The following is a 25,829-nucleotide window of genomic DNA, read 5'->3' on the forward strand; positions in this document are numbered from 1 at the left end:
GCCCCAGTTTGCTCAGGATCTCCCTGGGTTTAGCAATGAAAAACCCACTTTCTGGGAAACCCCTCAATCTCAGGCAAACTGGGATAGTTGATCTCATAAGTAGGCATTTACTTATGAGCCAGGTCATCCAGGACACTCCAGCCTTCCTGAATGACGTCGGACCTGTCTCACTCCATAATCTACCCTGACTATTCTGCAATGCCCTCAATTCTCATGGGTCCTAAATGCCTAAATGTGAACCAACTACCAGCACTTGTTCACCTCCTAGTTCCAAATGTATACCTCGAACAATAACCTCTGAGTCAAGTCTCCAGAATATATGCATTAAGAATAGGAAAGGCTCAAAGAGTGAAAATCAGATCTGGCCTATGGCCTACCTTCTCCAAAGCCAGTCTTGCAGGCTCACGGGTTGTCACTGATTTAAGAGGCAGATGGAGCAATTCTGTAAGGTTTATTGAATGGGTGGGTAAAAAGTGAACGACAGCTACAAATTCAAGAATAAAACTCTTAGTTATTAAAGTCATTCCAGGCATGGCCAGAGGGATGCAGGGCTGGCCTTCCCTGTCCACGGTCCTCCGAGGCAGCTAAAGTCTCCCATGTCTGGACCCCGAATCTTGTGCAGATTGAACAGTGGATCCGGGGTGCTCTGAGCAGGCAGCAGGGAGCAGCTCTGGTGACGCTTCATGTGGTGGCCTCACTCTATATTCTCTGCCCCTCTGGTGTCCATAAACACCACCAAGAGATCCTGCAACAGAGAACAAGTGAGACCAGTGATTCAAAGTTCCCATCTGCATAAGCACAGATCAGTCGGGCCTCTGGCTGTGGGTTCCAGCTCTTGGCATCAACTCACCATGGTAAGAAATATCAGCAAACCCAGATCCCAGGTCACCAACTCCATGGTCTTAGGACTTCCTTGGACTGTCCTTGAATCTAAGGCTGAGACCTAAGAGGGTAAGAAAGCATACAAGTATTTAGTCTCCAGGGCCATCTCCTCCTCCCCAAGCTGACACCACGGAGAGGGGTCCCATTCAAGCAGGGCAAAGCTCCTCATTCAGGCACACCAAATTAAAAATCCCAACAGAAAGGACACAAAAGGACAAACATCTTAGTTCTGTTTTTCTTTCAAACAGTTCACAATCGGGGCAAATGACCAGCTAGAGTGATCCACAGGAATACAGCTTTCCTAGTCCCACCTACAACTTTCTCCATTTATTCGACATTACTGATAGCGCCTGGAGAAACAATACGGATTTCACATTTCATGAAGCAAAGCCCGTGATTCACAATTCTCACGTGTGCCCTTCACTGCTATCTGAATTCATGCCAGCGTGGGGCCCAAAGAGAAATGCAGACTGGTTTCTGGCAGGAGGATCCCTAACATGAAAAGACAAAATGAACCCTCAGAAGTCAGCGGGTGGGTCTAGTCATCATATCACACGGGCCTACAAAGGCCCAAGCTCTGAAGGGCTGGCAGGGAAAAGGCTGCAGCATGGGAAAGCTCCAGGGTTTGAAAGGGAAGGCTGGGCCAACGCAGGGAAAACGTCTCTTAGCACTCCTACCCCTGCACTATGAATGATCGGGGCGCAGGCAACCCGTGGCCATTTTTGGATACAAGAACAGGGAAGGACAGAAGAGAGCCAGCAAGGGAGGGAGGCTGGTGTCAAGGGCCTGAGGAATGGCCTGAGACAGGGAGAGCAGCTGAGCTGAGCAGAGGCCTAGCCACGGCCACTGTGTGTACTTCTAAGACCCCAAAAGGAGTCAAGACACTTTCAGCATTTAAAAAATGGAAATGCTTTTGGGTTGGAAAAGGTCAGGAGCATGTGGTCCTAACATCATACACGCACACCCCGAATGAAAAACTCACTGCTAATCCAGATCACAGCATACTGCGGACACACCAGCGCTCAAGCAGGGAGGAAGGTTCCCCCAGGGAACTCACTTTACCCATCCAGATTTCTGGAGGCCCTTCCTCTGCAACAGCCACTGAAGGCATGTGAGAGACAGCCTCACAGCAGGACAGAACGGGGAACCACGGGATACCACTTTTACCTTGTTTCCCCTACATCATCCAAGCCCCAGGAATAGCATATGACTCTGTAGGATGCAAAAAAACATATTCCAGACAACAGTCTAAAAATCTCACCTTAGGGACCCATGGTCCAGCGCCCTGCTGCTATGAAGACGACACATCCCATGGAGCCTCGGCACACAGCGGACCCAGCTGAAACAGACACAGAGAACACTTAACACAGGGGCTGGCAGATCATAAGCATCCCACAAATGCCACTGTCTCTATTAGTACTTACAGCCACATTATTGTCTCAGGAACAAGAAAAACGTCACTCTAGGAGGGGTCGGCAGACTGTGAGAGAAATGGCATCTATGCTAACCGATGTGCCCGCTGTGTGCTGCTTATCAGTATACATTAAATAGACCCAGCTATCCCTTTTCTGGACACATACTCAACAGAGATCAAATCACACCTCACAAAGACATCTGCACTCCAATATTCACTGCGGCATTACTACCAATCACCAAGATACAGAAACAATCTAAGTCACCATCAACAGATGAAAGGAAAAAGAAAATGTGGCATACACACACACACACACACACAACAAAACATTCACCCATAAAAAGAAGACCCTTGGCCAGGCGCGGTGGCTCACACCTGTAATCCCAGTACTTTGGGAGGCCGAAGTGGGTGGATCACCTGAGGTCAGGAGTTCAAGACCAGACTGACCAACATGGTGAAACCCTATCTCTACTAAAAATACAAAAAATTAGCCGGGCGTGGTGGCACATACCTGTAATCCCAGCTACTCGGGAGGCTGAGGCAGGAGAATCACTTGAACCTGGGAGGCGGAGGTTGCAGTGAGCTGAGATTGTACCACTGCACTCCAGCCTGGGCTACAAGAGCAAAACTCCAGTTCAGAAAAAAAAAAAAAAAAAAAAAAAGAAGGCGACGACAATGACCCTGGGCTAGGCATGGTGGCCCATGCCTATAATCCCAGCACTTTTGGAGGCCAAGGCAGAAGGATGGTTTGAGCCCAGGAGTTGGAGACCAGCCTGGGCAACATCGTGAAACCCCATCTGTAAAAAAAATACAAAAATTAACCAGGCATGGTGGCATGTACCTGCAGTCCCACCTACCCAGGGGGATGAGGTAGGAGGGTCACTTAAGCCCAGGTAACAGAGGGAGACCCGGTCTCAAAAAAAAAAAAAAAAGAGAGAGAGAGAGAGAAAGATCCTGTCATTTGCCACAACATGGATGGACCTGGAGGATACTATGTTAAACGAAATAAACTAGACACAGACAAACAGTGCATATCTCACTTATGTGTGCAATGTTAAAAAAAAAATTAAAAAAAGGTCAAGCATACACAGATAGAGAATAAAATGGCGATTACCATGGGCAGGAGCTGGAGGAAATAAGGAGATGTAGGTCAAAGGACACCAAGTAGCAGATACACAGGATGAGTAAGTTTAGATGGCTCATGCACAACGTAAGAGATTTCTGTTAAGCAGATTTCAGCTGCTCCTCACATACACTAAAAACGGTGACTATGTGAGATGACAGATATGTTCATCGGCTTCACCACAGTAACCACTGTGCTATCTATATCCGTCCCATTATTCTATAACATCATGTTGTAAACTTCAAATATAGACAATAAAAATTTTAACAACAGGTTGGGTGTGGTGGCTCCCGCCTGTAATCCCAACACTTTGGGAGGCTGAGGCAAGTGGATCACATGAGACCAGCCTGGCCAACATAGTGAAACCCTATCTCTACTAAAAATACAAAAATTAGCTGGGCATGGTGGTGTACATCTTTAATCCCAGCTACTCTGGAGACTGAAGCGCAAGAATCACTGAACCCGGGAGGCAGAGGTTGCAGTGAGCTGTGTTTGCACCACTGCACTCCAGCCTGGGTAACAGAGCGAGACTCTGTCTTAAAAATAAAAATTAAAAACAAAAGGATGCCGAGGCCAGAAGGCTTTTGGAGCAGGCTATGTCTGGCAGTGATCAGCACAGACCTGGAATGGGTAACGAACAGGTGGGGTGGGAGAGCCCCACGCCCACCATCTAGTGTGTAAGAGCTGTGTTCATACATCTGACTATACCGCACATTGTCTCCCTCAATTACTACTCCAGCCCTTGCCACTGTAATCTAAGGCCAGAGGGAAAATCCACCCCTGGTGGACCACGGATGCTGCTCACGGCCAGGACTGAAGGTGGACTGTAACAGCTGGCTTGCTCTAGGACATTTTTAACCCCAGCACTGCTCAATGGGATAAGCCTTGTCACCTTACAACAATGTGTCTTCTCATTTACTTTGTGTCCAGGTGCAACATGTCAGTTACCAGGCATGACGTGAAACAAGACAGAGGCACTGCCCTGAGGAAGCTCACAGCAGAGGGGGCATGAGAAGCAAACCAAGAATCCCCAGACAGTGTGACCAGTGCTGACAGGTGGGAAGGAGTGTGATGGGGAGGCAGAGAGAGCTTCTGCGTGTAGCTCTAGGAAGGGGTAACCACTATTGTGGCTCCAAAACCAGCTCAGAGACATAAACTCAGTGAGGCAGGTCTCTGCTTCACCGTCCTTTCCTTTAGCCTGAGTACCCTCCACCATGCTGGGCACAAGGGGCACTCAATGAACCATACAGCACCAGTGTATGGTAGATGGACATAACAATGGCTTCTTAGGAAACGAAGGTTGCCATGTGGAGGTTACTGGGAGAAGGTACTATATAATCTGCATGGTTTTTACAAGCGGATGAGGTGCTCCCATCCAGCCCACCACCACTAGACTGCTGACTGCCCTCTAAGTTTCCCCAAATAAACCCTGTTTCCTTCACTGGCTCCAGGTCTCTTCTCCGGCCTGTTGAACCTGGCGCCATCCCTAATGAGGAAACAGGGGTCTGGCACGACAACCAGGAACCAGGAGGTAACATCACTGATGAGAATAAAGACATGTACGAAAGCTCCAGAGTTTGGAAGGGACAGGAGTGGACCCTGCAAACACGGGGAAGTGCTTTCATTGATTCCTCTCCCTGCACTATCAATGACCAGGGCACAGGCAGCCCACGATCACTTTCGAATACAGGGGGCAAAACAGGGCAGTGAGTGAGCTGAGAGGGGAGGCACTGCCAGCAGCTTAGGAAGAACCCAAACTAAGAGACCTGGAAACAAGTCAGTGACCAGATTCGCAGCCTAGAATTGCAGCAGCTGCTTCTGATTCTCAAAGATTTCTAACATGCTTTGATTTCTCAAACTTGAGCACGAGTAAGAATCACCTGGAGAGCATGTTAAGCCAGATTGCTGGCTCCAGCCCCAAAACTTCTGATGTAGTAGGTCGGGACAGGGCTAAGCACTTGCATTTCTTACAAGTTCCCAAGTAATAGGGATGGTGCCTGGTTCTGGGACCACAGTTTGAGAACCACTACTCCAATGCTTCCCTCATAAGATAATGAGAGGGAAGATCAACTCTGGGTGAAACGTTGAGAATTCACTGGCTTAGGAAGTTAGAATTGTGTGATACTACTATCCATACATCGGCCAGGCATGGGCTTACTATCCATAATCCCAGCACTTTGGGAAGAAAAGGTGGAAGGATTGCTTGAGCCCAGGAATTCAAAACAAGCCCGAGCAACATGGTGAGACTCCGCCTCTACAGAAAAATTTTAAAAATTAGCTGGGTGCAGCAGCATGTACCTGTGGTCCCAGCGACTCGGGAAGCTGAGGTGGAGGATCACTTGAGCCCAGGTCGAGGCTGCAGTGAGCCTTCTCTGCACCACTGCACTCCAGGCTGGGAGACAGTGAGACCCTGTCTCAAAAAAAAAAAAAAAAAATCCATAAATCACTTGATAACAAAGATTGCCACCAAGTCCAGAGAAAACCACTAGTTAATTGCCTGCCTCCAAAATGCAGTACTCCTCCCACTTCAACAAACTAGGCCAATCCACACTAGGATGACTCAGAGCCCAAGGGGAGCTCTGTAACCCCACCGTGCTTCACACAGTGGAGTGGCAGAGGAGGAAAAGAGGGTGTCACATGTCCCTGTGGGCCTCAGTGGAGGAGCAAGCAATGGGAAGCAGCCTCTGCCTCCCCTCTAGTGACCTCAAAGCCTTCGTCCTTGCAGCCTGAACACCAGTGCATTCTCTAGAGAAGCACCCAAGATTCATACCTTACAAGCACCACAGTTCAGCCTCTTCTTGAAGAAATGTCACCTGGGGCCTCTGGGCCCACAGGACAGAGGTCAGCTGACAATCCTGCAATGACAAGAAGCCACACACATCACTTCTTATAACACATCCCACTATCCAACATGTTCAACAGGAAAAAGCGACCTCTCAATTAGGGTGGGGTAGGCTAGAAGGCGGCTGCATCAGTGACTTCCACTTGGTCCTCCCTCTCTAGCTTTATTCCTGATCTTACAACTCCACCCATTCCTCCAGCCAACCTGAGAACCAGTCACCCTCAGGGGAGCCCTGAAGGCCAGCACAAAAGGCAGAGGAATTAAGAGCTGGAACGGTGGCCAGTGAGTGACACCAATGCACACCTCAGAGGGGCAAGAAAGCAGGCGAAACTCTTGGGTGGGAAGTGAGGGAAATGTTTTGCCTCTCAGAACACAGCTATGCTGCCCTTGCAGCAATGAACACTTTCTCTTTCTTATGACAAACCCTTCAGGACCCCCTATTCCAGGCCAATGACATGTAAAGATGTAAAGATGCTACCCTATCCTGTCCCCAAGTTACACACAAACACACACACACGGTCAGCCCTGCTCACCCCAACCTCAAAGTCTCCCTCATGTTGTCCCCTCTTCCCTGGTACATGTGCTCCTCACCTCCCCTCCTATTCAAGTGCTATAGAAACCACCTTCAGGAAGTTACTTCATGGAAATTCTGTGGATATCACTGTACATGCCAATATTGCACTCATTCAAAACCGTGCTATCCCCCGCGATGCACCATGACTCATTATACATCACATTCCCTTCCCATGAGCCAGACTGATGCTCTACAACCCAGATCCACCCCTCAATACACAGAGCCTGGTTTCTGCAAAGAGAGGTCAAGCTGAGAAAGACCTAAGCATGATGTCCCCCGGCACTGACTCTCATGTGGCAGTCAAGAAAGCACCAGACTCCTCAAGGGCTGGCAGGAGAAAAACAGGAGTGTGTGAAAGCTTTAGGGTTCGGATGGGATAGGGTGGACCCTCCAAACACGGGGACAACTTCTTCCGGTGTTCCTCTCCCTGCACTATCAATGACCTAGGCACAGGCAGCCCGTGATCACTCTCGGATGCAGGAGCAGAAAAGGACACAAGGAGAGTCAGGAAGAGCAGGAGGATGGCACCAGGGCCTGTGGGATGACCCAAGTTAGGGACAGTACAAGACTCCTGCAGCTGCCATCTGTCCTGCAAAATCCCATAAAACCTAACCACCAAGGGGAATCAAAGGGGAGACACCTCTGGCAAAAGCCCTGGAAAAATCTGGGGACTAGAGAGCAGGATCATGAGGTCACATCCGTAAAAATCAATTCTGCCCTACCTTTGTTTTCTGTATCAGGAAATTGAGATTCAAAACAGGTCAGATGGCCCTTTGCTGGTATCTGGGAACTTGGCTCTAGAGATGTTCCCAGTCAACAGTTTACTGATCAGAGCTGTTCACTGGACACAGTCTCTCTATGCAGATAATGTGGTACAGGCGCCTGTTTTCCTCCTGGAAGTCTGGAATTCTGGTGCATGCTAGGCCGATGGTGTCTACATAACCAGCTCCCAGTAAAAACCCCGGGCATGGAGTCCCTACTGGGCTTCCCTGGGCAGAAACACTGCACACAGGCTGAAAGCATTTTCACTGCTGAGGGGAGAGTGGGTTCCACGTATTTCTGAGGGAGGGAGACAGCATGAGGAAGCCGGCACAGGGATTCCTCCAGACTCAATCTGCATCATTTTTCCTGAGTCATATGGCTGTGGACCCCTACAATGTCGCTAGGATAAATCTAAACCATTGATTACAACTGGAAGAAAATGGTCAGAGCCAGGTGGTGGCAGAGGAAGAACTAAGGGCCAGATACGGACGGCCCTTACTCCAGCCATTTTCCATTATGACTTGCTGCTGATGCACTGCAGGAAAAGCCCCAGCGCTCGCCCCGGGCAGGTCCCTGCAGGGGCCTCCTCCTCCACAGCCCCTGAAGGCACAGGAGGGCCAGCTCCAATCCAGGTTTCCCAGGGAAGAGGAGTCTGGATCTGGGAATCCATGGGATGCGGCCCCTCTTCTCATCCTCACCTCTCCCTACATCACCACTAAAGCACCAGAAAAAAGGGAACGTGACTTTCCAGGGTGCAAAAAGCCAAAGTTCCAGAGATGGACCCGAAACCTTACCTCGGGCCCTGCGGTCTGCCACTCTCCTGCGTCCCAACACCTCTCACCAAGCCTCTCTACACAGTGTTGCGAAAATGCTGACTAAACTGTTTTCACCTGAATAGCCGGAACGAAACAGCAGCTCATCTCTAAGAAAGGGCCTGGAGAACTTCTAAGGCAGGGATGACAACCGCTTCATCTGTCAGGCCAACTGTTACTAAGTTCAAGAGGATGCTGGGACCATGATGTTCTTGGGACTGACTGTGCTGTTTCTCCAGCAGCGTCTGGCGAGCACCGAGGAGGCAGTGGGGAAGCCGTGTGGAGGCTGCTGCCATAGATCCCTCGGTGATATTCTCCCCTGCCTGTCTCTGGTCCTTGATTCCTTTCCCCACAAGCTGGGGCGAAAATCCTCCCCAGTGGCCATGTAAGGTCAAGGCCAACAGAACTGAGTCACCTCAGAATCCTCTGAAGGGGTGGAAAACACCAAATCTGCTCCCACCAATCCCACGTAGGTGCTGACTCAGTATTTTTCTCTACCACCACAAAATGCAATGAACCCATCTCCTAACAATGGAGGGACTCTCCCTTTCTTGTTGTTCTTTCTTGAGACAGGGTCTCACCCTGTTGCCCAGGCTGAGTGCAGTGGCACACCTATGGCTCACTGCCGCCTTGACCTCCTGGGCTCAAGAGAGCCTCCTGCCTCAACCTCCTAAGTACTTGGGACTACAGGGGCAGGCACCGCCACGCATGGCCAATTTTTAGTTCTTACAGAGGCGGGGTTGCTCAGGCTGCAGTTTATCCTTTGTCCCACGCTGTCGGAATACTGACCATCTGGCAGACAGAACAAAGTAGGGAACAAAATTCAGACACTACCCTTAAGACCACAGCAAAGAGGGCCAGGAGACAAGTCAGGCAATAATTTCTGTGGGGTCAGCTTGGTGCAGAGGGGGTTGGATAAGGACGTGGAAGGAGAGGTGTGGAGGCAGAGAAAGCTTCCGGGAGGAAGGAGCAGGGCTGCCCTGTCTCAGCTCCACACCCAGCCCTTCTGCTCCTTGAGGCCAAACCCTTCACCTCACACCCTTCACTCACGTCTCACACTAACCCGCCCTGGGCCAGGGAGAAGAGCAACACAACTCAGTAGACGATGCCAGGCACCAGGAGGCATCGAAGAGGTGGTGGGAGGGAGGAGGTGTGGGAAAGCTCCAGGGGTTGGGAGAGACAGGAGCGCACCCTCCAAACACGGGGAAGTGCTCCCGGCAGTTCCTCTCCCTGCACCACCAATGACCAGGGCACGGGCAGCCCATAATCACTTTCTAATGCAGGGTCAGAAAGGGCAGAGGGCAAGCCCAGAAAGGAGGCCAATGCCAGCATTCTGGGCAATGGTCTTACCTAGAACAGAACAGCTGTCATTGCAACGAGCAGACTTACAGCCTAAGATTACAGGTGCGACTTCTGATTCCCCGAGATCACTTACCACTCCCTGCCAGAAGCTGAAAGGAAGGTAAACACCGGCAGAAATATTTAGAATCCTGGGGCTCTTCTCAAAGACTGGGCTGGCCGGGCGCGGTGGCTCACGCCTGTAATCCCAGCACTTTGGGAGGCCGAGGCAGGTGGATCATCTGAGGTCAGGAGTTCCAGACCAGCCTGTCCAATATGGTGAAACCCCAACTCTACTAAAAATACAAAAAAAAAATTAGCCAGGAATGGTGGCGGGCACCTGTAATCCCAGCTACTCGGGAGGCTGAGGCAGGAGAACCACTTGAACCCAGAAAGCGGAGGTTGCAGTGAGCCAAGATTGCGCCATTGCACTCCAGCCTGGGCGACACAGAGAGACTCTGTCTCAAAAGAAAATAAAAATAAAAATAAAAATAAAAATAAAAATTGGTCAGGCGCAGTGGCTCACGCCTGTAATCCCAGCACTTTGGGAGGCTGAGGCGGGTGGATCACCAGAGGTCAGGAGTTCGAGACCAGCCTGATCAACACAGTGAAACCCCATCTCTACTAAAAATACAAAAAACTAGCCAGGCGTCATGGCAGGCACCTGTAATCCCAAATGCTCAGGAGGCTGAGGGAGGAGAATCACTTGAACCCAGGAGGCGGAGGTTGCAGTGAGCCGAGATCACGCCACTGCACTCCAGCCTGGGCGACTGAGCGAGAGTCTGTCTCAATAAATAAATAAATAAATAAATAAATAAAACAGACAGACTGGGCTGGAGGGTAGCAACATTGGCTATCTATTCCACTGAGGCTCACGGAAGACCACTCAGCCGGCCACTGGGTATGAATCCAGGCTTGAATCGGAAACGCAGCCCCTCTGTCCATTCCAACACACGGTTTTCCTCTCAACATCACAGGGACTTTCTCAGGGACTCTCAGAGCCCAAATCAAGCTCAGGGAGCACCTTCTCGGCAGCAGCCCTGAAGGCAGAAGAGGGTCCAAACCTGTCCCTGCCTGCTGAGGAAGCAAAGACGGGAGCAAAGCGAAGCAGCCTTCACCTGTGCCCTCGCTCCCCACCCCTCAGCACCCAACCACCTCTGGCCTCACAGCCTGCAGAGAACTTGAGCTCTAGAGAACCGAGCAGAACCCCACTTACCTGGGACCTCAGAATCCATGCTCTCCCAGAGGACACCTCTCACACACATGGGGCAGCAGTCGTGTGACACTCCTGTGGGGCACAAGAAGCCAAGATGTGACTGATGCACTTGACACTGCTGATGGCAAGTCCAGGAAACCACAACATTCACCCACAGAAAACACACCTGGGGAATCAGGGTCTCAGGAGGCGAATGTACTGACAGCTTGTCTAGCCCATCTTGGGTCACTGACACAGTCCCCTGAGGTCATCCCGTCTGAAATGGACAATGGTTCCTCTCCACAAGAGGAAAACCTTGTAACTTTTCCTTTATTACCAATAACCAAGACACAAGCAGCCTGTAATCACTTTGCACACAGGGGCAGAAAAAGATCCAGGGCTTGTTGAAATCGGAGACCAGTGTCAGAAGCCTGGAAAATGGCCTGAGCCGGGACAGTGGCACAGCAGAGCACAGGATGAGGCAGCTTCCATCTTCTCCCACATAAATGGAACCTGCCCCAACCAGGAGAGGTAAAGGAAAGACCCTCCAGATGAGAAGCTGACAGAGTTCTTCGGACGTGGAAGACAGGGACTGTGTGATCCTAAGAAAAATCACCTCGGTGTACTCCTGTTCTCCAGATGAGGAAACTGAGGATCATAAAAAGAACCAAAGCTAGGGAGTGGTGGTAAGGCGTTCAGGACCAGGATACAAGTAGGTTTGATGCCAAAGCCCTCCAGCTTTTGAGTCAGATATTCCAAGACACAACAATGATAAGGGATCCCTGAAGACACTAAACCTAAGCAGGCACAAGAGAAACCCAATGCGTTCATCATGGCCCCAAAGAGAGTAAAACTGGGGCCAGCACAAAGACACCCTCACCTCACTTCTGTCTACTTCCCAGACGTCACGCCCAGGGAACCTGCATGCACCCACTCTTGTGGGACACAAAGCCCCAGATCTCCAGAGGACAGACCTCGTGGAACACCATGGTCCACCTGCTTCCCGGCAGGACGGAGACACCTCTCATGGGCCCCTCTGCACCAATCAACCTCCCTCTGCCAGAATCAAGAAGCCCTGGATGAGCTATCTAGACGTCACCTGGTCAAACCTGTTCTGGAAAGGACAAGGAGAAGACTGGCACAGAACCAGGTGGTAAACGTTTCCTAAAAGTTGGCTGGTGTTAACAGTGGTTCACGGTCTCAGCAACACGAAAAGAGTTCGTCTAGAGAAGAACCACACATCAGGGACAGCTTAAGTCTCATCTTATGCACATATTGTTGAATTTGTGATCCTGAAGCAGCACACTGAAGGGGACTCTGAACCTAGGACAGGTTCTGGTGTGGCACACCAGCGTGGCGGAGTCTGGCATACACAGTGAGGGCTGTTTCGGGCAGGATGGCCCATCTGTCATCTGTGGGTCAGGGCTGATTACACATCTCACTATCAGCCATGCCTACCTACACCTCTGGCTTTGGTCCTTGACATCACAATGACAATCCTGTGGGGAAATTCATCCTGGTGGCCCACGGACAAGACAGTCAAGGGGAACACCATGGGATGACCACTGGGCCAGTGGGAAATAGCTCTGACCACCCCCACACAGGCTGCCTCGCTCAAAAGTATTCCACTGACATGCAACAAGGTGACATGCAAAGCCCTGTCACCTTACAATTCTAAGTCTTTAGGCTGGAATGCAGTCCAGGCTGCAGCACAGGCTGGAATGCAGTAGCACAATCTCGGCTCACTGCAACCTCCACCTCCTGGCGCATGCCACCTGGCGCATGTGTGTGTGTGTGTGTTATAGAGACAGGTTTTTGCCATGTTGCCCAGGCTGGTCTTCAACTCCTGGGCTTAAGCGATCCACCCACCTCAGTCTCACAAAATGCTAGGATTACAGGTGTGAGCCACCACGGCCAGCCACAATTGTCTTTTTCCAGCTCCTGTGTTTTGTTTTTTGTTAGGGACATAGTCTCACCCTATAGCCTAGACTGGAGTGCAGGGGCGTGATCTTGGCTCACTGCAACCTCCACCTCCTGTGTTCAAACGATTCTGGTGTGCCTCAGCCTCCTGAGTAGCTGGAATTATAGGCATGTGCCACCACAACCTACTAGTTTTTGTATTTTTTAGTAGAGATGGGGTTTCACTATGTTGGCCAAGCTGGTCTTGAACTCCTGGCCTCAAGGGATCCATCCACCTTGGCCTCCCAGAGTGTTGGGATTATAGGTGTGAGCCACCGTGCTCAGCCCATCTCCTGTTTTTCATTTGTTCCTTAACTGCTGAAAATCAACCATCTGCCAAGCACCAGGTAAGTCAAGAGACAGGACTCAGATACTGAGACAGGTGAAGTGGTTCGCACCTGTAATTCCAGCACTTTGGAAGACAGAGGGAAAATCACTTATAGCCAGTTCAGGACCAGCCTGGGAAACATAGCGAGACCCTGTCTGTCCCAGCTATTTGAGAGGCTGAGGTGGGAGGATCACTTGCGTACAGGAGTTCAAGCTATGATCACGCCACTGCACACTGCACCCCAGCCTGGACAACAGAGTGAGACCCTGTCACTAAACAAATACAATAAAATATTAAACAAAAGCTCAAGACACTGCCCTCAAGGTCAAAATAGAGAGGCAAAGACAATCAAGCCAGTAATTGCCACAGGGTGTGACTAGCAGAGCTGTAGCTGTGGTTCCACCACCAATCCTAAGGCAGGGACACACCCTCATACACCTAGGTGAACGCCTTACAGACACCGGCACTGAGCCTTGCACAGGGAGCACTCAATAATCATCAGACACCAAGCGCCAGGAGGCATTTGACAGATGGTGAGGAAGTGTGAGAAAGCTCCAGAGTTTGGAAGGGACAGGAGTGGACCCTCCAAACACGGGGAAGCGCTTTCAGCGATTTCTCTCCCTGCACTATCAATGACCAGGGCACAGGCAGCCCACGATCACTTTCGAATACAGGTGCAAAAAAGGGCAGGTGAGCCCACGTTCGCGTGTTAGCTGCCACATCTCCAAAGGGGTGCTCACTCCCCAGGGAAGAGAAAGGTACCCAGGACCCTGACAGCCATCATCACTTCACAGGCAGATTCCATCTGTCCCCACCCAGAGTCCACAGGAAAACTGACTTCTGGTAAAAATGCCTCGGCTGTACACTCAGCCCACCAATTCTGAGTATCTACACGTGGACAGGCACTATGGGTTTAAAATCAAGAAAAACAGCCAAGGCCTCTGCCCTCGGAGAGCTTTTGCAGTTTCCCTACTTTACAGAAAGTCACCCTCAGGAGAATGAAGGATCTTAGCCAGGATGTGACCCCCAAGACCAGCCCCTGTCTCCTAAATCACGCTTTGCTCTGCACCCGCTTTGCCAGACAGTTCTCAGAACTCAGAACTGGCTGAGCTCATTGACCGTCCCCTCTACTGGGTCCCACAGAAGGGTCCTTCCCCACGGTGCGCATAAGCAGCGGGCATTCTCACCCCGCGGACAGTGGACGCCCCTCTAGGGGTGCAGATCAGAGTGCTGCAGGAGGGGGCGCTGGCTGGTGCCAAGCCCTCCGAGGAGCAGCACAGCCCACAAAGCCTAGGCAGGGAAAGAGCACGGGGAGGGGGCTTTAGGACAAGGCCCGGGGACAGAAGTCCACACTCTGCCCCAATGGGGTGCTGGGAGCGTCTTCCATTTAAACCACAGCTAACTGGTCTGTAAAATGAAGGTTCTAACACCTTTTAAAAGGTACTGAGGGGAAAACAAGTTAACGGTCCCAAGGACATGGCACAATGACTGACACTTTGTAGGCAAAAGACAAGTGGCTTTGGGGACTTCCAATGCCAGGAGTCGGGGGCGGGCACCTAAAGTCGCCGAGTCCTGTTTCCCGTCATCCAGGGGCACTAAGCCTCCCCGCAGAGTAGCTGCGCGGACAGGGGGTCTGACGTCTGCACGTGGCCGGCTCAGCACACCGGCGGCCGAGGGCGCGGCTCATCCGCCAGTATCTTTCCCGAGGACACGCGAATCCCAGGGGGCTCACTCCAGCAAAGGGGACGAGGCACTGCACCAGGGACCGGGCCTGACCTCTCTGGCCGCCTTCCCTGGGGCCTCAGTTTTCCCCGATGGTGAGAGTGTCGCAGACCACGCGCCCTGCTGTGGACTCACCTGGCGCCCTGGCGTCGAGTGGCGGCGGAGACCTGACAGACAGCGCGGGAAAAATCAAGATGTCTGCAGATTTCGAGCGATGGGGTGGCTTGCGATGGTGTGTGATGGTGTGTGATGGCGTGCGATAGCGAGGGACGGCGAAAGACCGAGGCCACACGACTAGCAAGCTACACTGGTTTCGCGCCGGCGGAAATACAGATGAGAGCGCGAACTGCGGCCTAGAGCGGAAGGAACCGACGCGAGCAGCCCTGCAGCGTCCTCTGGCGGAGCGGAGCTCAACTCCAGACTCTGGAGGACTTGGGATAAATTTCGAAAACAGCCTGGAAGTTTAGAAGTAATCTTCTCCCACTTGCTTTGCTTTTCTGTTTGTTCTGAAGATGTTCCTTGGTCACTGACTCTTATTAATCTGTAGGAATGGCCAATTTTCCATGATAGGAGCTGTTACTACGATGAGGGGACTGTGCTTAGTTTGAACTTCTTTCTGCAAGAGTTCAAAGGCGTCTCTTTGATTCACCACTGTACTCGGTACCCAGTTCAGTGGCTAGCACCGTTGAATGAATGCATTCTACCCCCACCGCATCCATTTTTTTCTGAACAATGTCAGGCCGAGATGACTGAGTCATGGCCAGAGACTGGAATGTGAGGGTGAGAAGATGAGCCAAGAGGGGAGCACAGCGGGTAACTGCTTTGCTAAACTCCAGCCTCGAAGTACACGGGATGGAGGGTGGAAAGAGTCTCTGAACTTCAAGATTTGCATATGAGGAACTTGATCAGATTTGCACAGTGACGGAGACTATAGACAGATGTTCCATGTTCTCTGCAGCATACTGGAGACAATCTTGGGAGGGGACTTAATGGCCCACAAATTCTCATAAGCACTGGCACTGTCTGCATCCTGGGCAGGGTGTGCCTCTTGGGCCTGAGACAGCCCTGCTACTGACTCTGCCCATGTTCTGGAGTGCAAGCAGCCCACCCTTGGGCCTGATGAGGAGCCCACACACTCCGCTCCAGTCAGATTCTTGGTACTCAATAGGTCAGAAGGACAAGAAAATCCAGGCCTGACCTACGCGACCATGAGGGAAATGGGGGTCCTTAAGGTGAGATCTGCTCCATATTTTGTACCTGGGAGAGGCCTATGGGATTCCAAGACTGTAAGAACATTGTGAGTCTCTGTGATGGGGAGGGGCTGTGGGATGCTGCTATGGTTTGGCTGTGACCCCACCTAAATCTCATCTAGAACTGTACTTCCCATAATTTCCACCTGTCGTGGGAGGTAATTGAATCATGGGGGCGGTTACCCCCATGCTGCTGTTCTTATGATAGTGAGTTCTCATGAGATCTGATGGTTTTATAAGGGGCTTTCCCCGCTTTTGCTCTATACTTCTCCTTGCTGCCACCATGTGAAGAAAGACGTGTTTGCTTCCCCTTCTGCCATGATTGTAAGTTTCCTGAGACCTCCACAGCCATGCTGAACTGTGAGTCAATTAAACCTCTTTCCTTTATAAATTACCCAGTCTCAGGCAGTTCTTTATAGCAGCGTGAGGATGGACTAATACAGATGCTGTGACAGAGAGGACACTGGGCAGGGGGGTCAGGTGTGCACACTTGTGGCCACACAACCCTGGTGTCCTCTTCTGCCTCCTACTCTTGCTGTTACTCTCCATGTGACTTTGGCTAAGTAACCTAACTTCTCCGCCCAGCCTTAGTTTCCAGTTACGGAAAATAGGCAGTCATAGTTCCCTGCTCATAGCGTTACTGTGAGAATTAAATGAAATGATTTATATCAAGACCGTAGCACAGAACAAATATCCCAGGCCTAGTAGTTGCTGTATTGTAGTATTCTGAGAAAGCTGAGGGCTTCTGTCACTGTAAGGACCCTGGGATTATTTATGAAGCAGAGGAAATGTGCTGTGTTTGAAAAGTCTAAGATAGCATTGTCAGCCAGGCATGGTGGAGCAGTCCTGTAGTCCCAGCTACTCAGGAGGTTGAGGTGGGAGAATCACTTCAGTCTGGGAAGTTGAGGCTGCAGTAAGCCGAGATCACACCACTGCACTCCAGACAGGTTGACAGACTGAGACCCTGTCTCAAAAAAGAAAAAGAAAGAGAAAGATAGCATTGTCCAATAGAAATATAATGCAAGGCCGGGTGCGGTGGCTCACGCCTGTAATCGCAGCACTTTGGGAGGCTGAGGCAGGCAGATCACCTGAGGTCGGGAGTTTGAGACCAGCCTAACCAACATGGTGAAACCCTGTCTCTACTAAAAATACAAAACTTGGCCGGGCCTGGTGGCATGCGCCTGTAGTCCCAGATACTCGGGCGGCTGAGGCAGGTGGATCACCTGAGGTCAGGAGTTCGAGACCAGCCTAACCAACATGGAGAAACCCCATCTCTATTAAAAATACAAAATTACCAGGCATGGTGGTGCGTGCCTGTAATCCCGGCTACTCTGGAGGCTGAGGCAGGAGAAACGCTTGAACCCAGGAGGCGGAGGTTACGGTAAGCCAAGATCTCCCCATTGCACTCTAGCCTGGGCAACAAGAGCGAAACTCCATCTCAAAAAAAAAAAAAAGATAAAATGTAAAAGTAAAATTAATTGTAATAATTTATTTAACTGAATATAACCAAAATATTATCATGTCAGCATGTAATCAATATTTTATAATTACTTATGAGCTATTTACTATTCTTTTTCTTGTATGAGGTCTTTGGAATCTGGTGTGTGATTTACATTTATGGCACATTACAATTCCGACTGGCCACATTTCCAGTGCTCTGTAGCCACATTTCCAGTGCTCTACTCCCCACCACAGATCTAAGGCAATCTGGCTCTCATCACCCCTTTGGAGCTGGAAGAGACACAGCAAACAGGAGGCTGAGTGCAACCACAACCCACGCCCGCCTCTGCCGCCCCACCTATGAGCCTGAAAGGGCTTGGCCTCCTGCATATTCAGATTGAGGCCTCACCGAGCTGAATCTTAGGAGCTAGCAATTAAGGCCAAGGTGCCCTCAGAAAGCTGGAAACAGGCAGAACTGCAGATTTTCTGTAGTTCCAGGTTTTCTTTTGCACTCCTTATTCCCATAACACTAAGGAAGGCACCTTGGCAGGTTCATTCCTGCAGCCCCAGTGCCTATAGCAGGATCGGCACCTAAGACGAGTGGTTGATGCTTGTTCCACAGTAGTGGAACAGGATGTTAAATTAGCCGGATGTGGTGGTGGGCGCCTGTAGTCCCAGTTACTCAGGCGGCTGAGGCTGGAGAACAGTGTGAACCTGGGAGGCGGAGCTGGCAGTGAGCCAAGATGGAGCCACTGCACTCCAGCCTGGGCAACAGAGGGAGACTCCATCTCAAAAAAACAAAAAAAAGGAAGTTTCAGCTGACACATCAAGGAAAGGAGAAAGGAGGCACCAAGATAGAGGGAATAACCATATACAATTGCATCTCAAGAAACAAATGAGGCCGGGTGTGGTGGCTCATGCCTGTAATCCAAGCACTTTGGGAGGCCAGGGCAGGCAGATGACAAAGTCAGGAGTTTGAGACCAGCCTAGCCAACATGGTGAAACCCCATCTCTACTAAAAACACAAAAATTAGCCAGGCGTGGTGGTGGGTGCCTGTAATCCCAGCTACTCAGGAGGCTGAGGCACGAGAATCACTTGATCCCAGGAGGCAGAGGTTGCAGTGAGCCAAGATCACACCATTGCACTCTAGCCTAGGTGACAAGAGTGAAACCATCCAAAAAAAGAAAGAAAGAGAGAAAGAAAGAGAGAAAGAGAGAAAGAAAGAGAGAAAGAAAGAAAGAAAATTAAAAATGCAATAAAATTGCTGTTGTGATAGGCAAAAATTGATTTGAGTATTGGCAGTTTTTGAAGGTTCCGTGATAAAATAGTGGCTGCCTTCCAAAGAAGATGCTGGACAGATGCAGAACTGAGGAAGGAGATAACTTAAAAGAAAAAGAGAGAAATAATCAGGATTAAACATCTCCCTAGCTTGGAGATGGTGCGGGCTTCTTGCAAAAGCACCAGATGAGACGTCTCCCCTCTCCTTACCCTTTACTCCACCTGGTTTGATCCTGAAAGTATTGAGAGTGAGTAAATGGACAGAAAATTCCTATTGAAGAGAAACATATCTGGATACATGAAGAGAGAAGGCCCATGTCCCCACCCCAGCAGACAGCAGCCCATCCTGTACGTCGCCCCAGCTGGTGGAGAAATGTCTTACCTATGAAAGATCATTGAAAACATAATAATGCATTAGACTGAACATTTAAACTTGTTGAATGGATTCAGCAGATCTGTAACTAATCCTGGTTTTTTTGTTTGTTTGTTTGAGACAGAGTCTTGCTCTGTCACCCAGGCTTGAGTGCAGTGGTGTGATCTCAGCTCACTGCAACTTCCGTTTCCTGGGTTCAAGCGATTCTCCTGCCTCAGCCTCCCGAGTAGCTGGGATTACAGGCACATGCCACCGTGCCTAGCTAATTTTTGTATTTGTAGTAGAGATGGGGTTTTACCATGTTGGTCAGGCTGGTCTCGAACTCCTGACCTCGTGATCCACCCACCTCCGCCTCCCAAAGTGCTGGGATTACAGGCTTGAGCCACTATGCCCAGACTTTTTGTTTGTTTGTTTGTTTGTTTTTTGAGACTGAGTCTCGCTCTGTCACCCAGGCTGGAGTGCAACGGTGCGATCTCGGCTCACTGCAACCTCCGCCTCCCGGGTTCAAGCACTTCTCCTGCCTCAGCCTCCTGAGTAGCTGGGATTACAGATGTGCACCACCACACCTGGCTAATTTTTTTGTGTTTCTAGTAGAGATGGGATTTCACCATATCGGCCAGGCTGGTCTCAAACTCCTGGCCTTGTAATCCACCCGCCTCAGCCTCCCAAAGTGCTGGGATTACAGGCGTGAGCCACCACACCTGACCCTACTGGTGTATTATTAAAAAATAATAAAATAAAATTGTTGAATGGAAACTGTGTTTTCCATATTTAGTGATTGCAAGACTTTTTATTACCTAAGAATGATCAGAAAAATTATAAGGCTTTGCCTGATATTTTTCTAGGGATAGGGGAGAGACACTTCCACTTAGCAAGTCTAAGCAGACATATCAGGAGTCCTGCTTTCAACCTACTGGTTGCAAAGGATTGGATTGTAGCTGAGAAGACAAGGTTCTACCACGGGAAGTCTGTGACCTCATAGTAGCTGAGAAATCCCCGGGGCCTGCAGCCCCTTCGCCAGAAGAGATGGAATCATGGCCAGCTGGACAGCGTCTTCCAAAGAGTTGGTGCCCGGAGTCTAGGTGGGAAGTCAGCAACTGACCATGCAAGACCTGCGGGAGCTCCAGACCCATCTCTGCGCCAAGAGTGACCACCGTGCTGCAGATTTCGTTGTTATCTGTCCATTCTCCTCCTCGGCTTCTTACTGCTCCTCTGTTACTGTGTCTTTCAGGAGTCCGTTTGGGTGATGAGCGCTCTCTGGGGGCACTATGGGGGCATCCATGGAGCGTGGCAGCAGAGTGCTGCAATAGAAAACAGGTAGATGGGCTGGGCCAGGTGACTCACACCTGTAGTCCCAGCACCAGGGAGGCCAAGGCAGGCAGATCACTTGAGACTTGAGGTCAGGAGTTTGTGACCAGCCTGACAAACATGGTAAAATCCCATCTCTACTAAAAATAGAAAAATTAGCCAGGCATAGCGGTGGGCGCCTGTAATCCCAGCTACTCAGGAAGCTAAGGCACAAGAATCGTTTGAACCTGGGAAGCGGAGGTTACAGCAGGCCGAGACTGTGCCACTTCACTCCAGCCCGGGTAATACAGCGAGACCTTGTATCAAAAAGTAAAATAAATAAAATAAAATAATAAAAGTAAATTAAATTTAAAAATAAAATATAAAATAATAATAAAATAAAAATGAAGGAGCATCAGAGATACTCGGGTCCCAATCCCCTCTGCCATGATCTAGCTCTGGGCCCTGCTTTTCACCTCAGTTTACTCATCCCAAAAACAAAGCTGTGACGGAAAGGAATTTCCACTATTGTTGTTGTCATTGTTCTTATAAATACAATCCTGATCTTTTCCAAAGCCAGGATTTTTTTCCTCTCTTTTACCAGCAGTGTGTTCCCTTTCATTCCCTGGCAGGGAAATTTGCCCGGGTTTGGAGAACAGGGTGGCTGTTGCTGGGCTCCGTGCTCACCGGGCTGCTCTTTCCCATGCTGGCCATTGGCATCTGCCTCCCGCCCTGTGTCATGCTGTGCTCTCTTTCTGTGTCTGCATTTGAAAGCGATCATCAGCTGCCTATTGATGCCTTGGTCATCGATAGTACAGGCAGTTGAACTGCACAAAGCATTCTCCGTGTTTGGAAACGCTGGTGCTTTTCTCGCATTCGACTTCTCTTCTGTGAACACTCTCAAGCCTCTGGGGCATTGTGCGCTGTCATTTTGTTTGGCCTTTCTCAGCTTGACTTCTTGGCAAACATTAGGCTGTGTATATCCGGGACTATTTGTTCCCCAGGACGAGGTTAACTACTCAAGGGATGGCTGAGGCTCACAGAGCATGAGCCCTGCACAGAAGAGGTAACATTCACCAGCCAGGTGAATTGTATAAAAATTGGGTATAGATCCTGATTATGATAGGATTTCCAAAGAAAGATGGCTTCTTGGAGGTGGTGTGCTTTGGTGGTTTTCTGTTTGTGTTTTAAGACATGGTCTTGCTCTGTTGCCCAGGCTGGAATGCAATGGCATGATTAGAGCTCACTGCAGCCTCAACCTGCTGGGCTCAAGCGATCCTCCTGCCTCAGCCTCCGAAGTAGCTGGGACTACAAGCACATGTCACCATACCTGGCTAATTAAAACAATTTTTTTTTTTTGTAGAGATGAGGTCTCACTATGTTGTCCACGCTGGTCTCCAACTCCTGGGATCAAACGATTCTCCCACCTCAACCTCCCAAAGTGCTAAGATTGCAAGTGTGAGTCATCGTGCTTGGACCTTGGTGGGTTTTTCTTTTTCTGGAGACGAGGTCTTGCTATGCTTCTTTGGCCTCAAGGGATCCTTCTGCCTCAGCCTCCCCAGTAGCTGGGACTATAGGTGCACACCAGCGTGTCTGGCTCTTGGTGGATTTTTGAAGTACTCAAATAGGAGTCCTTTAAAGTTGCAATGGGAAGGCTCTTAAGGGTTGGGGGGGAGAAAGAGGAAGACTCTGAAGCTGAAGAGGAGGAAGGGATGGGGAGTGGACACCTGTGCTGGTATGTGGATAAGTTAGGAACCAGAGGGGGCAGTATCTCCCCATCTCATTGTGTGGCCTGTAATAGATGACCTTTAAATGTTGATGCAAAAGAAGAAAGGGAAATGTTCATTGTGGCAACAGGAGAGGGCTCACTTAATTCTGACATGTAAGAAAAATTCCTTGTGTCTCAGTCTGCTTTTGGCTCTGAGGGCTTAAAAAAAAAAATGAAAAAGGCTGGGCATGGTGGCTCACACCTGTAATCCCAGCACTTTGGGAGGCCAAGGCAGGTGGATCACTTGAGGTCAGGAGTTCAAGACCAGCCTGGCCAAGATGGTGAACCCCGTCTCTACTAAAAATACAAAAATTAGCTGGGCATGGTGGCGGGCGCCTGTAATCCCAGCTACTTGGGAGACTGAGGCAGGAGAATCGCTTGAACCCAGCAGGTGGAGATTGCAGTTAGTGTGCCACACTGAACTCTAGCCTGGGCAACAGAGCAAGACTCTGTTAAAAAAAAAAAAAAAAGGAAGGAAGGAAGGAAGGAAGGAAGGAAGGAAGGAAGGAAGGAAGGAAAGAAGGAAGAAAGAAAGAAAGAAAACAGGACAACTTAACTGATTCAAATAAAATAAAATTAGGGCGAGGCATGGTGGCTCACGCCTACAATCTCAGCACTTTGGGAGGCTGAGGCAGGTGAATCATTTGAGGTTAGGAGTTCGAGACCAGCCTGGCCAAGATGGTGAAACCCCGTCTCTACTAAAAATACAAAAATTAGCCGGGTGTGGTGGCGGGCACCTGTAATCCCAGCTAATCGGGAGGCTGAAGCAGGAAAAATCACTCGAACCCAGGAGACGGAGGTTGCAGTGAGCTGAGATCACACCACTGCACTCCAGCCTGGGTGACAGAGCAAGACTTTGACTCAAAAAACAAAACAAATAAATTAATGAAATAACAAAAGCAGAAAATGAGCATAGGGCCAGGCCTGGTGGCCCATGTCTGTAATCCCAGCATGAAAGTACATCAATAGGAAATGTATGTTGGTGTCGTGGAGCAACATCTCAAAAACCCTTGGAGGATGTTATGGACTGAATATGAGACCAAGGCAGGAGGATCATTTGAGACCAGGAGTTAGAGACCAACCTGGACAACATAGTATGACCCTATCTCTACAATTTTTTTTTTTTAATTAGCAGGGCCTGGTGGCATGCTCCTATAGTCCCAGCTACTCAGGAGGCTGAGACTGGAGGATCGCTTGAGCCTGGGAGGTGGAGGCTGCAGTGAGCCATAATTTCACCACTGCACTGCAAGCTGGATGGCAGAGCAAGACCCTGTTTCAAAAAAAAAAAAAAAAAGTTGGCAGACTTCAGTTGGAAAGTCTTGGTCCCAGTGCCCTTGAAGGCAGGAGTGGTGCTTCTGCCCTGTGAATGCCTTCTGACCCCACCACTCGGGAGAGGTGGACACGAGAGTGGAAATCAGTTGCCTCTATAAATGGTGACAGCTGGATGTGACCACCTGCAGGCTCCCTGACACCTACTCCTCCTTCCTTTACCTCTGTTGCAGCCCACCTTCCCACCCCTACCACACACCCTGCCATGCTGGATAGGGCCTGCCGGGTGAGCTTCCTCAGGAAGGAGTGGGGACTTGGCCAAGCATCCCATGAACGAGCAAAGCACAGACACCCTGAGGGGTGTGCAGCCTCAACAAGTCCTAACCCACATTCAAGACAATTTAGACGAGGGATCTTAGAGATGGGTGACTCCTCCAAGAGCTCCAGAAAGGGTGGAAGTGCCTATCCTTGGCCCAGAAGGTAATTTTGAGAATTGAGAGCTTGAGTGTCAAAGGTTGTAAAAATCAGGCCGGGCATGGTGGCTCACACCTGTAATCCCAGCACTTGGGAGGCTGAGACAGGCGGATCACCTGAGGTTGGGAGTTCAAGACCAGCCTGGCCAATATGGTGCAATCTACTAAAAATACAAAAATTAGTCACCAGGTGTAATTCCAGCTACTCAGGAGGCTAAGGCAGGCAATCCCTTGAACCTGGGAGGCAGAGGTTGCAGTGAGCTGAGATTGTGCCACTGCACTCCAGCCTGGGTGACAGAGCAAGACTCTGTCTCAAAAAAAAAGTTTGTGGAGTTCAGAATAGCATTTCTCAGAAAGCCCCGCTACTGCTTGCAAATCTTTCCTTTTTTTTAATGACCCTGCACAGGTTTCACTGTCACAGGTTTAATTAAAGTCTTCTGCTTGATCTCAAGTAGCTTGGAGAAAAAATCCCTCAAAGTGTTGCCCTTCAGAGATATTTTCAACGGCCTTTATTAGAAGGACCATTATTTAAGGATTACATGGTATGACACAGGGTGACTCTGCTGCACCAGAGAAGAACACACTACGGAAAACACTTTCTCTCCTTTAAGTCAAGTGTTTTCTGTGTCATCGGCTTGCCCAAGCATCCCTGGCATCTCTGCTTCTCAACCATAGGCTATGATGTGAATGGTGCTCCCAGGAGTAGTGCAGTACACGACCTGCACAACTGTATGTGGCAGTCCTGCCTACCCTCAGTGGAAGCAGGATGGAGATGTTCCCCTGGGTAAATGTGGCATATGTCCCTCACTATAAGCAAAAAACTAGAGCGAGTGTGAAGTCAGAAGTCCACCCAGAGAGAGAGGCAGAGTTGCAGGACAGGGATGGAATTCCAGTTCTGGTGTTCGTTGTTTTGGAGGCCCAGCTTGACCTCTGCCCTTCCCCTCGCTTGATTACATAAGTTTCCAATAATGTATTTTATTTTTGAAGCATAAGTTAGGTTTGTATCGCCAACACATTCTATCTAAAAGCCCAAGTCTTTTCCTTAACTTGTCCTAAATGGCCAGTTATTAAGAAAATCCACTGAGGGTTTGGCTGTTGCATACAGCCTTGTGGGCATTTTGCTTATCCAGGTTGACTTTCCCATCTGTGACACTGGCCTACGTGGTGAGGGATTCCAGCAAACAGGGCAGCATGTTGAGTTCTTGAATAAGTGTGTTGTGACAGCCTTTGTTACAGCATTTAAAGAACAGTCTGTTCTCAATGACTGACCCTTTGTCTGCTGACGTCAAAAACAAAACAAGACTGCAGACACACTCTTGCCAATGATAGAAGGGATGCATGTTTGAAGTGGATTTTTTTCTATTTTTTTGCTTGGAGAGGAGGGTGTGTGGACACTAGGCTGGCCATGGTCCAAGCTGACCTATTTGCCAGCCGACCCCCGACTGGGCTGCCGTAACAAAGTGCCATCATCAACTGGGTGGCTTATAAACAACAGAAATTTATTTCTCACAGTTCTGGAGGCTAAAAGTCCAAGATCAAAGGTACCAGTAGATTTGGTAAACCAGGAAGTGGTGAGGGCCCACTTCCTGGTTTATAGACTGATGGCTGTCTTCTCACTGTGTCCTCAAATGGAAGCTGACGTTTCACAAATATTTTCTGGGTAAATGGATGGGTGGGTGAACTCATGGAAGGGATGCTCCTTTAGATGAACGCTTGGATAAAGGGCGTTAGTAGAGGGA

The 25,829-nt window shown here is 49.8% G+C and overlaps 1 protein-coding gene and 4 non-coding genes across 5 annotated transcripts; all 5 read right to left on the minus strand.

Annotated features, from left to right (window-relative positions):
- Positions 1-436: 436 nt before the first annotated feature.
- Positions 437-16,161, minus strand: LOC107000406 (uncharacterized). Its single transcript, XM_077949065.1, has 7 exons — positions 16,154-16,161; positions 15,087-15,304; positions 10,964-11,035; positions 9,845-9,860; positions 2,144-2,221; positions 851-943; positions 437-745 (listed from the first exon to the last, which is right to left on the minus strand). The coding sequence occupies exons 1-6, from the start codon at positions 16,159-16,161 to the stop codon at positions 931-933; spliced, it is 405 nt and encodes a 134-aa protein (XP_077805191.1). The 3' UTR covers positions 437-745; positions 851-930.
- LOC114670656 (small nucleolar RNA SNORA71) lies at positions 4,978-5,111 on the minus strand. Its single transcript, XR_003720353.1, has one exon. It is a non-coding gene; the product is annotated as a small nucleolar RNA SNORA71 (small nucleolar RNA).
- Positions 7,184-7,317, minus strand: LOC114670659 (small nucleolar RNA SNORA71). The gene has a single exon (XR_003720356.2). It is a non-coding gene; the product is annotated as a small nucleolar RNA SNORA71 (small nucleolar RNA).
- On the minus strand, positions 9,561-9,694 carry LOC114670657 (small nucleolar RNA SNORA71). The gene has a single exon (XR_003720354.1). It is a non-coding gene; the product is annotated as a small nucleolar RNA SNORA71 (small nucleolar RNA).
- Positions 13,772-13,905, minus strand: LOC114670655 (small nucleolar RNA SNORA71). The gene has a single exon (XR_003720352.1). It is a non-coding gene; the product is annotated as a small nucleolar RNA SNORA71 (small nucleolar RNA).
- Positions 16,162-25,829: the final 9,668 nt, after the last annotated feature.

The sequence above is a fragment of the Macaca mulatta genome, chromosome 10 (genome assembly GCF_049350105.2).
Source record: "Macaca mulatta isolate MMU2019108-1 chromosome 10, T2T-MMU8v2.0, whole genome shotgun sequence".
In the NCBI taxonomy this organism is placed as follows: Eukaryota; Metazoa; Chordata; class Mammalia; order Primates; family Cercopithecidae; genus Macaca; species Macaca mulatta.

Coding starts and splice junctions, on each gene's coding strand:
- LOC107000406 (XM_077949065.1), bottom strand. Junction 11,036..15,086: donor ACTCGACGCCAGGGCGCCAG/GTGAGTCCACAG, acceptor TGTGCCCCACAG/GAGTGTCACACGACTGCTGC.